Source organism: Bicyclus anynana, chromosome 10 (assembly GCF_947172395.1).
Source record: "Bicyclus anynana chromosome 10, ilBicAnyn1.1, whole genome shotgun sequence".
Taxonomy (NCBI): domain Eukaryota; kingdom Metazoa; phylum Arthropoda; class Insecta; order Lepidoptera; family Nymphalidae; genus Bicyclus; species Bicyclus anynana.
The window spans coordinates 10,466,185-10,482,638 of NC_069092.1; the positions used below are offsets into that span (position 1 = coordinate 10,466,185).

Consider the following 16,454-nt stretch of genomic DNA (forward strand, 5'->3'; position numbering starts at 1 on the left):
ATCAGAGGCCATATTACAAACCTCCGGCCAATGGCCGCGCTTTTTATTGTTTGGGTAAAATACCCAGCCGTAGTCACGGTCGAAGGCTGTATCATAAACTCCCGGCCGAAGGCCGGGTCACAATACAGTGCGCGGCCGAAAACCGCGCGTTCCGTTTTTTGTGCTTGGGTAAAATGTCCAGCCGTAGTCACGGTCGAAGGCCATATAACAAACCCCCGGCCGAAGGCCGCGCTTTTTTGTGCTTGGGTAAAATACCCAGCCGTAGTCATGGTCGAAGGGTCTATCACAAACTCCCGGCCGAAGGCCGGGCTACAATACAGCGCGCGGCCAAAGGCCGTGCATTCCGTTTTTTGTACTTGGGTAAAATACCCAGCCGTAGTCACGGTCGAAGGCTGTATCATAAACTCCCGGCCGAATGCCGGTCTATAATAAAGTTTAAAGCGCGTTTTTTGTGCTTGGGTAAATTGACCAGGAAAAGAGGAGGACTTTTCGTACAAACTTTCAACCCCTTTTTCACCCCCTTCTGATTTTATTTTCGCTATAAAAAGTATTCTATAACCTGCTCCGTATTATGTTCTCAAACCGTGCTAAGTTTCATTTGAATTCATTCTGTAGTTTCAGTCCCGTAGTTTCAGTTCTGTAGTTAGCCCGGTCAACAAAAAATAGGGACAGACAGACAGACAAATAATCGAAAAAAAATGTTTTGGAATTCAGTATCGATTGTATAATGATATTTTTTTTTTAAATTATTCAAAAAGTTCTGTAATTTGACCTGTTACAGTTTCATTATATATAGTATAGATAAGTATTTAATAGCTATTGCGCCAAATTCGTGCTCTTTTTATAGTAATAAATCTTGCATAACATTATACGATAAAAAAGTAGACAATGTGACTATTTAAACACAAAAAGGATTATTCAGTCTGAACCTGAACTTTTAAGTAGTTCCCGAGGTTAGTTTCGCGCGTTCAACCAAATAAACAAACAAATTGATCAGTTGAGTATAGAATATGTGCCTCAATATCGATATTACACAGTTTTAGTGGAAAACTCGTTTCTCCAAATAACGCCTGCGAATCAATTTGAGCAATCCGGTTTTTTCAAGATAACTTTTTCTATCTGTCTGATTTTAATGAAACAAAGCCTATATGTTGCCCTGAACTTTGCTTAATCTACTTGTGAAATCCGCGTCAAAATCCGTTCAGCAGAACCAGAGAATAGCACGAACATACAGACAGAAGGATAGACAGACAGACAGACAGACAGATAGACAGACAGACAGGCAAAAAAATAAAAAAATATATTTTTGTATTCTATTGCTCATTTCTAATCGCCCTAACTTGATTTTAGTTAAATTTGGTCAAAGTACAGACACTCGATTTCTACTCTTTTATTATAGTATAGATAGATAGATAGATATATGCTGTCGCGACATTTTTTGTAGAAAATGATGTGTGCTGCGACTGAATGACGCTGCTGTATTTGCAACCCCTTGGCCTTTTGAATAGCAATGACAATGCTTGAGGGAATTAGCAGACTGTTGGGAAGGCGCCATGTACACCTTGGGTTACATTATTGGAGTTTTAGGAAGGATCCCTAATTTTTTTAAAATAAAATATAGCCTATAGCCTTCCTCGATAAATGGGCTATCTATCACTGAAAGTATTTTTCAAATCGGACCAGTAGATCCTGAGATTAGCGCGTTCAATCAAACAAACAAACAAACAAACAAACAAACTCTTCCGCTTTATAATATTAAGTATAGATAGTGATCGTATCATCATCATCCTCATTATCAGCCGATGGACGTCCGCTGCAGGACATAGGCCTTTTGTAGGGACTTCCAAACATTACGATCCTAAGCCGCCTGCATCCTGGGAATCCCTGCTACACGCTTGATTTCATTATTCCACCTGTGGGGAGGGGGGGAGGGGGGTGGGGGTCGACCAACACTGCATTTTCTAGTGCGAGTTCGCTATTCCAGCACGTTGGAAACAGCCCCCCTAGCTAAGTGGGCTATGTATGGGAATGACATATAATCACGTGACCTGATTCGATCAAGCAGAGATACTCCTAGCATAGCTCTTTCTATCGCCCGCTGTGTGACTCTGAACCTTTTTATGAGGCCTGTAGAGTGAAACGATATAGCATGGGTCTATAGCATGGCAAATTAGTTCGTAACACTCCCGATGGCTGACCGACCGAACCGAAACGATCCGCGCAGTCCTTCCCTCTGACCCGCGCGCACGACTTCACACCCTCGCAGTCCTTTCCCCCCGTCGCCCACATATCATGGTAGTATCATAAACGAACTTGCCAAGCTATAAGTTCAAAACACACCTAGCTGAAATAGGCATAGGTTCATTAAATAGGCAGATGATCTTTGACATTATGGTTCAATTAGGGTTCAAAATTAATTTTAAAATTTATCAAATGGTTATAATTCAACAGGACACTGATTAAACATTTTTTGTCCCATATCGTAATATTTAACCACATCATAATACTTAGAACTTTAAAAGTTAAATTGAAAATGAACGTAAAATAAAAAACGTAATTGACTTTTTTATGATTTGGTTTTTAGGTGTACTTTACGCTAAAATTGTAAACTTTGCCTTTGATGAAACTGTTTCAAGAATAGAATTAGTTGGTTTCTTTGGTGTTACAAAAATATATATCAAGATGTGTAAATTGGCATTTATTTGAAGACTAACGGATGCACCTAGTTTCTTCCGTGTTGTGCCCATTTCCGTAAAAATATGGAGAAAAAATATATGGAGAAAAAATGTGGGTTATATTACTATGAACAAAGTCGCCGTTAAAATAGATTATGTAGCTTTAGATTGGTGAAAGAATTTTTAATATCAGTTTAGGCGTAAAGCGTAACAAAAAACATTAAACAGGCACAACAAAATTTGCATTAAACAGTCTTCGAAACTACCCGACCGATTTGAAAAATTCTTTCACTGTTGGGAAGTTACACTATCTCCGTGTGCTATAGCCTATATTTTATCCCCGTAGGCCGTATTCCTAAAGGAACGGGAGTCACGCGGGTAAAATCTATTGGGCTGACGCACTTCTATGCGTCATAATATATCATCATAAAATCAGTTATCTGATTACCCTGATCATGATTACATCTGAGTACCCCTAACACAGGTTAAGCTTACTTTGGAGCTAGATAGCGATTTATTTATTAATCAGACAGACTTAACATGCGCATTTGTAATATTAGTATGGATTTTAAGAAAAATCGTAATATACAGAATCATTGCAGCCTTCCACGATGCAATCTCTGACATCGCAGCGATGCAACTGACCTCGCCGAAGAATCTTCAAACCTTGAACTTTGTAAAGGTAGCGTCTACTCCTGAGTCTACGATCAATCATTTACTGTGGTTGGCGCTTGAAACTTTTCCACTCATGGCTCATGCATATATTCTCGACAAATGGAGGTGGGACGTCTTTGCCAATAGCACTATGGAAGATTGGAACAAACATTGGTGGGAGCTAAGGTAAAAATATTCTAATATCTATACTAATGTTATAAAGCTGAAGAGTTTGTTTGTTTGAACGCGTTAGTCTCGGAAACTACTGGTCCGATTTGAAAAATTCTTTCAGTGTTAGATAGCCCATGTATCTAGGTAGGATTTACTTTTCACGGGAACGGGAACCACACGGGTGAAACCGCGCGGCGTCAGCTAGTAATAAGATACAAAACATACTCGTAATTCTATAATTCTGTGTATACTAATCTACAGTATTTTGTTTTCTTTACAAAATACAAGTTAAAGGTCTGCATAAGGCTACTGCTTTTAAAAAATGATTTTGAAAATGTTTTTTTTTATTTTATCTTTTACAAGTTAGCCCTTGACTACACTGTAAGTGATGATGTAATCTAAGATGGAAGCGGGTTAACTTGTTAGGAGGAGGATGAAAATTCACACCTCTTTCGGTTTCTACCCGACATCGTGCTGGAACGCTAAATAGCTTGGCAGTGCGTCTTTGCCGGCACTAACGTAGGGTAACTTGCTACGGCCGAAGCCAGTTCCAGCCAGACTGGACCAATTAAGAAAACCTCAAACGGCCCAGCCGGGGATCGAACCCAGGTCCTCCGTCTTATAAATTCAAATTTTTGATATACCTATCGATCTGATAATACCTACACATTTTGAAAGTTCTAGAACAGTGACTATTCTGGATCTAGATGATGTCTGTGGTCAGTTCCGGATGTCATCATCATTAACAACCAATATTTGGCACACTGTTGAGCACGAGTCTCCTCTCAGAATGAGAGGGGTTAGGGAGTTAACCACGCTGGCTAAATGCAGATTGGCATACACAGAGAATGCAGTGCAGTTTTCCTCACGATGTTTTCCCTTCACCGTTTGAGACACGTGATATTTAATTTCTTAAAATGCACATATCTGAAAAGTTGTGCTCCAGAACGGATTCGAACCTGCACCCTCCGAGTCGAAGGCAGAGGTCATATCCACTGGGCTATCACGGTTATCATAGTTACAGGATATTCGTTGACGCTGAGAGGAAAATTATTCCATTTTGTATGCTGCTGTGCATCATTCATAAGTAGCGGAAGTTAAATGACACTGTCAGATATGGGTTAGAATAATGAGTAGGGTCTGTTTACACACCATGAAAATGATTGCACATACTATGGTTATTACATTTTTTGTAAAGGCCATTACACTTAACGTATGCCACCTAAATATTGAAGGTACTTTTAAAATAATCTAGAATTATCCACAGGGAATGAAAAAATGCGAAAAATATTGAAAAAAAAATACCTCTGAATAAATTGGAACTTCGTCTTGCTAGTTACTTTATTTTGAAATTGTTATATTTTCATTCAATTTTATCCTCATGAAATTTTAATATTAATAGGTAACACAATGCTAGATTATTTAAAGAACGCAGTAATTAATGTTGGTTCTAGAATAGTATGCGAATAATTTATTTTATTTTTATTTTTTATTTCATTAATATTATATAACATTTAAATTAAGTAAATTTTTGTACAAGTTTGTGAAAAGTTAATACCTTTAAACATCGATATAAATCGTTAAATAGGCCCCTACATATTAAAGGACGCACAATGTAATATAATTACTCAAAGACGTGCACGCACATCTTATTTTAGTACGCAACGAGCGCATGCTGTGGGTGGACGTGACTTAAAAATATTTTACTGTTTTTTCTTGTTTGATCCCTTAATTATGCCTTCGTGTTCATTTTGGAAATGTAAAAACACAAGCCGCAACATGAATAAAGAGGAAAGGTGCTACTTTTCATTTGGGGCCCATCTAACGATCTACAATCGATGCCTTTAGACATCGGAAATGTTTTACATACATAAATGCAGGTTACGGTACATATTATTTGTGGTATGGAGTCTTTTTAACACAACTATTGTGTAGTAAATGGGTAGTTTCAATGGTTTCACTGACTCCTGCATTGTCACAGCTAATAAGCGTCCATTTATTTTGATCGTTTTGTTTTGTCATCGTACACATGTGGGAGTGTGTATACGTACGTAGTTAGGGCGTATACCAGGGTAGGCGAACCTTTATGCATCAACGTGCCATTTTTTCTAAAAAATGTTTAATGGGGTCATTGGCGTGCCATCAAATAATTTTGACTTTCTGATTATTTGGAGAATAACAATAATAAATACTATCAAAACTCTTTATGAAATAAAGTAAACAAAAGAGGTACATTTTGGAATGTTTTTATTACACCCATAAATTAAATTATTGTAAAATTAGTGTGACTTCTGTTGCTGCAGGTTAGATGACAAATAATTTATGTCAAATACCTACTTTACACATGTTTTATGATCGGCGACGTGCCCAAAATATTGTGTCGCGTGCCATCAAAGGCACGCGTGCCATTGGTTCGCCTACCCTGGCGTATACAGTCAGCCATTGACGGTCAATTATTCTCACGCTACTGCAGCACAAACGGCAGCGAAGACGTTTCGTAAGTCGAGCTGTCATACACGATCCGGGGTGTGATTCGGATATTTTATACTCGTCGATGTAATATTGGCCTATAACAAGTTATAATACAATTTGAACTTTATTTTTATGGGATGCCAAAAATAAAATAAAACTTTGCCATGGAAACGAGCGATGTCCCATCGCTGTAACAATACAGAATGCAGGGGCAGTTATAGTCGTGGGTGCTGCAGAAACGTGAGAATAATTGATCGTCAATGGCGTGCGTTATAGTTTATTTTGGGTTCATGTTTTTGTGATATTGTTATCTATAGCTAGTAATAAATCGTGTGTTAGTTTGCGAAATTGTAGCAGGTAATCTCTAGATCTACTGAACTGATTTTGAAAGTTCTTTTACCAGTAGAAAGCCACGTTATTTGCGAGTATCGAAGGCTATACCTTATCCCTGTATCCCCACGGGAACGGGTACTACGCGTGTGAAACCGTGGGCATTTACAGCACTATCGTAGGGTACCTACTACGAGTATCTTATATCAAACTTAAATGTAGACATATATCTAGTTTTCGATTTCTAACATCTAAATATACCGGCAAATTTGACAGATAGCTATAGAACAAGAGCCTGTAATGACCAGACTTTCCTAATTTTAGAAGAGCTGAAAGTTAGTCAGTCAATAATTCAAGATTTCGTTAGCCTAAGATAATGTCACATTCTAAAACTCCTTACTAAAATAGTGTAGCATCACGTAGCAATAAAATCACGTATCATATAAGTAGCGGATTCTTTGTGAAGGTACTGTTGTGGGTGTGATATGATATGACACGTACTTATATACCTAAGGTATGTTATCTTAGATCACAGCTACGTTAAATCTACCTTAATTTTAAGTAGGCTTAAAAATTACAAAAGTATGTACTTTCAATAATATTAAAACTATTTAAATTAACTACCTAAATACGACCAACATTTAAGGACAAATATTTATTAAAACACAAATGGTTTTAACACTTAAGTATTAAAATAGGCTTATATTAAAATAAATAACCTAAATCTATAAAATTAAAATAAATTAAAACTAATAAAAAGTACTTACCAAAGCTGCCCTAGGTAGGGTGACCATCATGTAGGTAGCACATTTTCGCGTTGAAATTTAGTATTTTTTTTAAAACCTACTTTCTATATTTAACAAAAATAACTAGAAATATACTATGTACTATATTTAAAACAAATTTACAGACATAGACGTCGTGGAACTCCTCCAAATCGATTTCAATTGGTAAAGTGCCCAGAAGGCTGGCAGAATGGGGATGGTGACTAGGTTTAAATATATTGATTTTTATGATACATTCGGGTAATTATGGTCAATTTTAACTAATTTATACATAAAAAGCAAAGATTGTCTGGATATTTGCAAAATAAATGAGATTGTAAAATTTCAAAATCTATAAAAAATCTTTTATCGTAATTAGATGAAAATTCATACAGTTTTAGCTTCCTTACATTAAATGTGACATTTTTTAATAAATGAACTATAAACATAAACGCACAAATAACAAAGATATTAGTAATTTTGTTTGAACGCACATACAAATCTAACGATCATTACATTACCGACGACGTCATTAGTTCGTGCCATTTTGTATGGGGCGTTTTTCAGGGATCCGCGGCAGCGCCGCAAATCTGACCCTTTAAATCCCTGTAGCTCCGAAAGTAATGATCGCGGATACCCTGTTACTTTTAGAAAATTGCTTTACTATTAGCATACTCTTAATTTATATACAATTTAAAAAACTGTCATCATCCCTTTTGCCACGTTGTATGGCAATACTGTTTCTCTGACCTAAATATAGGCCAGCCTTTTGGTCATGGGGGGTCGATTAATCGTTTAATAAATTATTTAATGAAATTAATTGATCTCTAATTGATAATATTTTTACAGAATACGAGAAACAGGCATATCACCTCCAGTGCCTCGAGATGAAAGCGATTTAGACCCGGCAGCCAAATACCATGTGGTTTCTCATGTCCAGTACATTACGTAAGCATATCAACTATAATCACTTACATAATACACTAAGAGGCTGTCTTAGCCAGATCTTCCTCATTTTGTTCAAGCTGAAAGTTCGTCAACTTTTCTAACATAGGTAAGTATGGTAGGCCGCTATAGTGCTTGGACTGGGTTTTTTTAATACTTTACAAGTTATTAATAACTTGTAACATATTAAAATTATAGCCCTCAACTATAATCTCACCTGATGGTAACTGATGATGCATTCTAAGATTGAAGCTTACATGAAAATCCACACTCCTTACGGTTTCTATCCGACATCGTACCAGAACGTTAGATCGCTTGGACGTCATTGGTGGTAGCTAGCCACGGCCGAAACCTCCCACCATCCAAAAAAATAATTACTGGATGACTGGACATTAAAAAAAACGTGTGGCTTTAAGACTTTTACAAAAATGCCTTCAAATACGGACGCCACTTGTTCCGAGTTAAACTAATGATAATTAATTATCATTGCACTCGGAGTAGTTCATATTGATTGAATAAATGGCACCTAAACGGTAGTCTAGCTAACTCCGACTAGAAAACAAGTGTCACCAATCGGATGTTAAGCCACAGTAAATACAGTAGTCCAACTTCATACTAGAGGCCGAAGCGCGAGCTATACCTACGCACCTCGATCTCGCGGCGTGCTTGAGGTGCAGACAGTCGCGACTGTGCCAAAGTGACGAGATAAGATTAAATTTATTTTATTTTATGTTTTTATTTTATTAACAATCACAAAACTAAATGGAAACACAACGTTGGCAAATGTAATTAAAATGCTGAGCATACGTATCGCGCGGCTGTAGGTATTTCAAAAATACGGTCGAGTTGGAATACTCTATATTTCTTTTTACTCTGGTATAGCCTTCATTATGAACCGTTTAACGACCCACAGGACCAGGTGTACCTTCTCATATAAAATCAAATCGGTTCAGTAGTTTCGGAGCCTATTCATTACATACAAACAAACCAATCTTTCCACTTATAATGTTAGTATCTATAGATTAAAGTATAAATGTGCTAAATAATAGCAACATCAAGTAAGTTAACCTATTAAAGATTCATTAACATAATGTGATAAAGATTATAGATATATCACTTAATGACTGCGGACTTTACCATGGGAATTTTTCTATCTAACCATGTTTATCATCATTGTATTAATGTTGCGCCTTAAAACAGTAGGTATGTATTTACATATTCAATTCTTGCTAATTACTCTAATTATACTTTTATTAATTATATAACTTAATTACTAATTACATAATATCTTAAAAGTAAAATACAGGATGCTCGAGTGTATTTACCATAACTTCAAGTGTTGACAAGCCACTTTTAGGAGCATAACTTAATATTTTTTTAACCAAAAATAAAAACTTTTTATGTCTACTATCCATGTAACACATGCCTTTATCTATCCTTGCAGTTTAAATACGTAATCGTAGTGGTAAGACTGTCGATATCGATGAGATATCGCTGATCAACTGGCACTCGACACTTCACTAGTAAGCTATTTCATGTTATTCAATGAATAAGTTTGGCTAGATCATAATATAAGGATGTGATATAAGGGACACAATTTAAAATGTATGTAGAAAAGAAATATTTTTTACTCCGCGAGTATTTATTTTAGAACAAATTATGTTCCTTAGACATTTTTAATTAATTAATTTTCCTTAAAGAATATCCCTCCCTAGAGTAAAGGGAAATACACCCAAGCATCCTGTATAGTACTATAAATTTTAAACTAAATAAAGAACTACTAAATCTTAATTATAATCTCCTTGACTCTACTGCAGCGAGGCATAATATAGTGCTCAAGAATATTTACGGTATCTACATGCCTTTTCGTATAGTATAATGACTTTAAAGATTTTATTAATAGTACCTAATCTTCAAACTTTTTAGATAATATTATTATGACCTTTATTTGGCTATACAACCAAATTATTTTTTACTATTTATTGATTTACAGTTGGTTGTTATATCATAACTATGATGTTATTTAACAATTCATTACCATATACTAAAACATGCATGGGTACTTTAATTAGATTTTTTAGTGTTATAAAGTTTTTTTTTTCAGTAACACAATAATTACTTAATCTTTATTTTAATTATGTACCTACGCTACAATAAATCATTTTCGCATGGAATGGCACCAAAAATGCTAGCATCATTTCCGTCTGCCCGTATTGAATCGCTATGCATGTTTGCTAAATATACACACACGTGTATTTTCGACACAGTTTTTGACAATTCATCATCATCAAGATCAAACCACCGTATGGTCCAGTGCTGCATAAATACTCCTTTTGTAGGAACTCTCAAATACCAAGGTCTTTATTTGCCCGTAGATAACATTGGCTTTTATAAATACATAACAACGAAATAATGAATTCTAGCACAAATATGAATATAAATACTCTTTTTACTTTTACTAATAAATACTTATTTATTTAGTAACTAGCAGGAGCCCGCGACTTTGTCTGCATGACCTAGTGACTCCATGTAAACTTTCAACCCCTATTTCACCCCCTCTTGTTAATATTTTTGCATGATTTATATATAATAAATAGTCCACTAATCATTTTACAAAAAGATAACTTGGAACGTGAACGATATAAATAAAAAAAATTCAAATACTTTTTAACCCTTTAGGTACCTACCCCTACATTTTTTTAGTAATATAAATTGATGATTGATTACAATGATTATACACAAAATTATGTAAATAAATCTGATTAATACCTCTTGCAAGAAAACCATAGTAGGGCTGGATACCTAATGCTGGGGCCACACTAACGGGAAACGCCGTGAATTAAGGCGTTAAAACAGGGGCGTAGCTACCGCCGTGTATGTCGTATCAATGATACCGTGTGAAAGCAAAAATCTGTAAAAGTAATCTATAATATCACTTACTGCAGAAATTACGGAAGTGAAAAAAGCAATAGGTACTTTACATTGTGTTGACAGAGTTAGGGTAGAGTAAATCAAAAACTAAAGAGATTTTTCGGGATTTGCCGGGATTGGACCAACTAATTTTGATACAAAACCCCTCTAAGGCACGCTATGCCACTGCGTTAAAACCTGAGTATAGCCAATGTAGCCACGATTTAACGCGTTAATTTTCACCGGCATAAGAATGGCGCTAGACGCTAAGCGATAGCTCGAGTGTCGGTATATCATTAACGTTAAGATAATATTAAAATAAGGCATTAATTTAACTAACGCGTTAACGGACATTAACGTTTTCCCTTAGTGTGACCCCAGCATTTCAAGATATCCCTAACGTGTTGTTGTTTTTGAAGGTATTTCGAATTCCTCAACTAAAATCTTTGAATTTATGTTTTCCTCTACCTACAATAAAAAAATAAAACGGTTGTGGAATCGGCCCTTAGCTTAATGTAAGCGTTTCCTATAGGAAAACTCACATTTTTAATGTGCATTGCATTTGTTTGACCTTTGGATAGGTAAAAAATTCTGAGGATGTCTAAAATGTTTAGAACGCCAAGTTAACGCTTGCCCAAGCGTGCCGGGCGTGACGAATTGTGTTTGCATTCTGATGGTGTTTCGGATGTAATTGATTTCCTAATGAAAACATCGCTAAAGTACCTACTATCAGTTGAATGTTAAAAAAAAGAACTGTGTTTACGTTTTGCGGAACCATTCCGTTAGTTATTTGAAGTATTTAAATGCACGTAATTATGAGTAGCGTAATTCTAGCTACTCATTTGTCCAGTGGTATCATATAACGAGGTCCTGGGTTCGAAAACTGGGTCGATATATATATTTTTTTATTTTTTACAAGTCGACCCTCGACTACAATCTCCCCTGATGGTAAGTGATGATGCAATCTAATATGGAAGCGGGCTAACTTCTTAGGAGGAGGATGAAAATCCACAGCCCATTCGTTTTATTCAGTGGTGGGTTTAAGCTCCATATCTCGACTCCAATAAGGACCTGGAAGGAGTCCTGGCCCTTTAGTGAGCCGTTAAGTAGTATTAGAATTTTAACGATGTTTAGAATAACTATTAAATTTGAAGAAAGAAAACAACTCTCGCAATTCACTTCTTCTACCGTAAAAAGTTGTGAGATCCATGTAATACCAAGTCGGTTAATTTATTCAGTCCCTACTTATGGGACCTTCTGTCTTATGTTATTACGTAATTAACTAACGTAACAACATCTTATAGTGACCATATTAATTTTAAAAATAATTATTGCATTTAAAGCTTCTTGTACAAAACAAATAAAACATTATTTACAAAAATATTATTATAGTACATTGATAAGTAATTGATCAGTAATGTTTAACAAAATTGTAATTCCAGCAGCTACAGCATTGAAAAAACCGATTTAAGATAGAAAATTTTGAAAAATCCTAAATAAAAATATTACTTGGTCACCCTAGGGATTTTTAGAAAACTATTCAAATTAGTTTTAGATAATTAGGTGGTGTATCTACCATTTGAATTTTGGGACACTTTGTATATTTATTTAACTAAAAAATAAAAACTTTTCATGTTTTTATACGAAGTAATTCAAATAATGCCGACTATCCATGTAACACGCGCCTTTATCTATTCTTACATTTTCAAATTTTAAAGTTTGGCTGCGTCATAATTTTAAGGATGCTTATAAGATTTATTTACTCCGAAAATATTAATTTTAGAACACAAATTAATCTTATTTTTTAATTAATTTTTCTTAAAGAAGTTATGAAGTTACTCTAGAGTTATGGAAAATACTCCCCAGCACCCCGTATACTAAATGACTTATCGATTGTTTTTTTTTAAAGGTTCCTGATTTCACACGTACTGGAGTTCCAAATCCTTCTATCACTATGCAAGAGAGCGAATCACACTGGACCTTTACACGAATGCTCCATATACGGTGTTAAGGAAGCAGGAAAAGTGCTAAGGTGATTTGGTACTTTATGATAGCATCCGCTTCTCGGGTTGAATTTGAATTGTTTAATTGGAATATTATTAAATTTATACTATATCATTGTACACTATGCGAGGTCATCTAAACGATTTGTAGTTTTCTTTAGTAAGCAGGACAACGTGTTATGTCTGGATTTTTTGTGTCGTAACTCTTGAATTCAAAATTATTATTATTTATTACTAGCTGACGCCCGCGACTTCGTCCGCGTGGAATTTAGTTGGAATTAAATTTCTTGGGAGCCATGTATTTTTCCGGGATAAAAAGTAGTCTATCTGTTAATCCAGAGTAAAATCCATTTCCATTTAAAATTTCAGCTAAATCGCTTCAGTAGTAGCGGCGTTAAAGAGTAACAAACATCCAAACATACATCCAAACATCCATAGAAACTTTCGGGTTTATAATATTATAAGTAGGAAGGATTTTCCTCTATGCTTTGATATTACCGCTGTGTGGCTCAGAGTCACATAGCGGGTGATAGAGCGAGCTATGGTCGAAGTGTCTCTGCGTGATCGAAATGAGGAGATCCGCAGAAGAACCAAAGCTCAATAGCTCAATGAGTCGCGAAGCTGAAGTGGCACATAGTTCGAAGAGCCGATGGACGTTGGGATCCCAAGATGCTGGAATGGAGACCCTGCTCTAGAAAATGCAGTGTTGATCGACCCCCCACCAGGTGGTCTGAAGCGAGTTGCAAAGATTTGCTGGATGCAGGCGGCTCAAGATTGTGATGTTTGGAAGTCCCGACAAAAGGCCTGCAGTGGACGTCCATCGTCTGATATGATGATGATGATGCTTTTATAATTTTTAATATCAGTCCATTTTAGGTCAGGGTCAGACCTCCATTCTTATAGGAGGTAAACTAGGAATCCTTAAAGGCGATCGTTAAAGACACATATTATCACCTGCCGAGAGGTTTCTTTAACAATCGCCTTTAACGAATCGCCTTAGAAGTTAATGATAATCATCAGTAGGTACCGATAGCTTATCGTGCTCTGTGAGGTACGGTTGTGTAACCACCATCAATCTCACAACTTTCAAACTCCAGGCTGAGTTTTTTTCCTAAAAATTTCTTAGAAGAAAGAAAACCTCAATAATAGCCTTACCCAAGTCTCGAACTCAGGACTTCGTGATCCCAAGTCGTAGGTATAGGCTAACCACTAGACCAATTATAGTATTTATTATATACTTTCGGCTAATAAAATAAATTATCTCTACAGCGATGGAATGTCTCTCGGAGCAAGTGAAGACTGGAGAACAGTACTACACACAATGACAGGTGAAACTGAACTATCAACGAAAGGAATCCTAGAATACTTCGCAGCCCTAAAAGATTTTCTGAAAGAAGAAACAGCTAGATTAGAAAGGAACCACGAAGAAATGGATACAAGCGCCCCTATCATAATAGGGATTGTAGTAATAGTTTTAGTTATACTTATGTTTATACTTTACTGTGTAAAGAAAAGAGACTCGGCTTTGAAATTACTTTCTTACTGTGGGTTGAGTAAAAATGGCTCTTTAGATATAGTAACCAGTGAACTGTCTCATAGAAAGTCTAATGACGTAGTTGGTGTGAGTGAAGATAAAGTGTGATATATGACCCCATGTGTTTATTAACTTTTATAATTTAGAGTGATTTCAGACTAGCGTATTTTTTTTCCCGTACTTATACGGTCGTTTCAGAAAATACCAGACTCGTGTTAATGGGCATATTTCAGCGTATTCACCCGAACCGTGTCAGTACATATCATTTACGAGCTTAGGAGCGCGTCAACACTCGTACGAGTTGAGGTCCGTTTATATCTACAGACACAGTGCGTCAAAGACCAGTACGGCACGGTAAATGTCTGTAGATATAAACGGACCTTAGAGCGTGTGCCAATAAGCGCCTACATGCGCTTCCAAAATCGAGCTCAAACGCGCGTATAAAACGCTAGTCTGAAACCGCCCTTAGCAATACGAGTACGTATCTACGATTAATTTTTGATTTGCAATTGTATTGGGACATTTATGAACATTTTGAATTGATAATATATTTAACTGATTTATCTTATTTATAAGCGGCTAAAGCTTCAATTTGTCACCGAGTGTTTCCTTGCTTAACTGGAATAGACAGTGGAGTGAAGTTATAAGAGGCTTCAGAGTCAATATTCATCTTTGTCTACTAGGTATTTGTTGTGAGAACTCCTTTTTTTAATTTCTTATTAACGAGGATTTGTGAAAAAGTAGATACAAATCTTAAACCTTTGTGGCTATTGAGAGGATTTATATAGTTCAGGATTAGATTATTATAGTAGAGGTATATTATGATGTAAATATTAAAAAATAAAGTAAATAAACAAATGGTTGTGCTTGTTTTCCTGACTGTGTTGAAAATACTAGTTACGACAACTCAAATCAGTTTGAGTACTTTGCAATGCTGACACAAGTCGAGTGACCTAAACAGTATGTTAAGCCATCGGTTTCGGTCACCTCAAGACCTTTTTTAAGATTTTTTTTAAAGAACACTTGACATATCTTTTAAATATGACCAATATCCCCCCAACTAGTCAGAAAAAACTGTGTTAGGAGTACAATAGGCCAAAGGGGCGGGGATCGAACCACTACCCCTCGGTGATGAGTTCGACCGCACATCATCATTATCAACCCATATTCGGCTCAATGCTGAGCTCGAACGTCCTCTCAAAATCACAGGGGTTACCAATAGTCCACCACGCTGGCTCAATGCGGATTGGCAGACTTCACACACGCTGAGAATTAAGAAAATTCTCTGGTATGCATGTTTCCTCACGATGTTTTTCCTTCATCGTTTGAGACATTTGATATTTAATTTCTTAAAATGCACATTGAAAAGTTGGAGGTGCATGCCTCGGACGGATTTGAACCCACACCCTCCGAAATCGCAGGCAAAGGTCATATTTACTGAGCTATCACGGCTCCGACCAGCTATCGACCGGACATACCGTTGAGCTATCGAGGCATTAGTTGCAGTTTGCAGGACAACACACCAATCTCTAACACCAGCTACTCACGATGAAGTTGCAGTCATGCAGGACACTGACGGTTGGGGGCAACCTATCAAAGTATGTGGTTAAGGAAATAATTTCAATATTTTTTCCCTAATCGTCCTGTAGATTTGACGATTAGCTTGATGGTAAGTAGCGAGCGTTTTAGCCCGAAATTTCTACATTTGGGATATATGCGAGTAAGACCGCGGGTTACAACTAGTAGTTCATTATATTGTCTTAATAAAACGCCACGGTTCATTGAACTACTAAAGGTTGAAATTTTGCATTAAAGGTTACTTACATTGGATTGCCTTCAAAAAAGATCGTTTCTCAAAATAGAGCGGGATATGTAGAATGGACGATCGCTGCATGCGAAAGGCAAGTACATACTTCATTTGTAGTAGTCACGTAGTAATTACAGCTTACTCTTTACCATTTAAGCAAGTCTAGGACACACAATTCAGAAAGATCAA

General features: G+C 36.3%; 1 protein-coding gene across 2 annotated transcripts in view; it reads left to right on the forward strand.

Annotated features, from left to right (window-relative positions):
- The window catches only part of LOC112042963 (angiotensin-converting enzyme), a 26,249-nt gene extending 10,929 nt beyond the window's left edge, over positions 1 to 15,320 (forward strand). For both annotated transcript variants that reach the window (XM_024078196.2, XM_024078195.2), the window contains 4 exons: positions 3,278 to 3,515; positions 7,916 to 8,014; positions 12,831 to 12,953; positions 14,194 to 15,320. In XM_024078196.2, coding sequence (XP_023933964.2) covers positions 3,278 to 3,515; positions 7,916 to 8,014; positions 12,831 to 12,953; positions 14,194 to 14,566 — 833 coding nt within the window. In that variant the 3' untranslated portion in view covers positions 14,567 to 15,320. The remainder of the gene's footprint in view (positions 1 to 3,277; positions 3,516 to 7,915; positions 8,015 to 12,830; positions 12,954 to 14,193) is intronic.
- Positions 15,321 to 16,454: the final 1,134 nt, after the last annotated feature.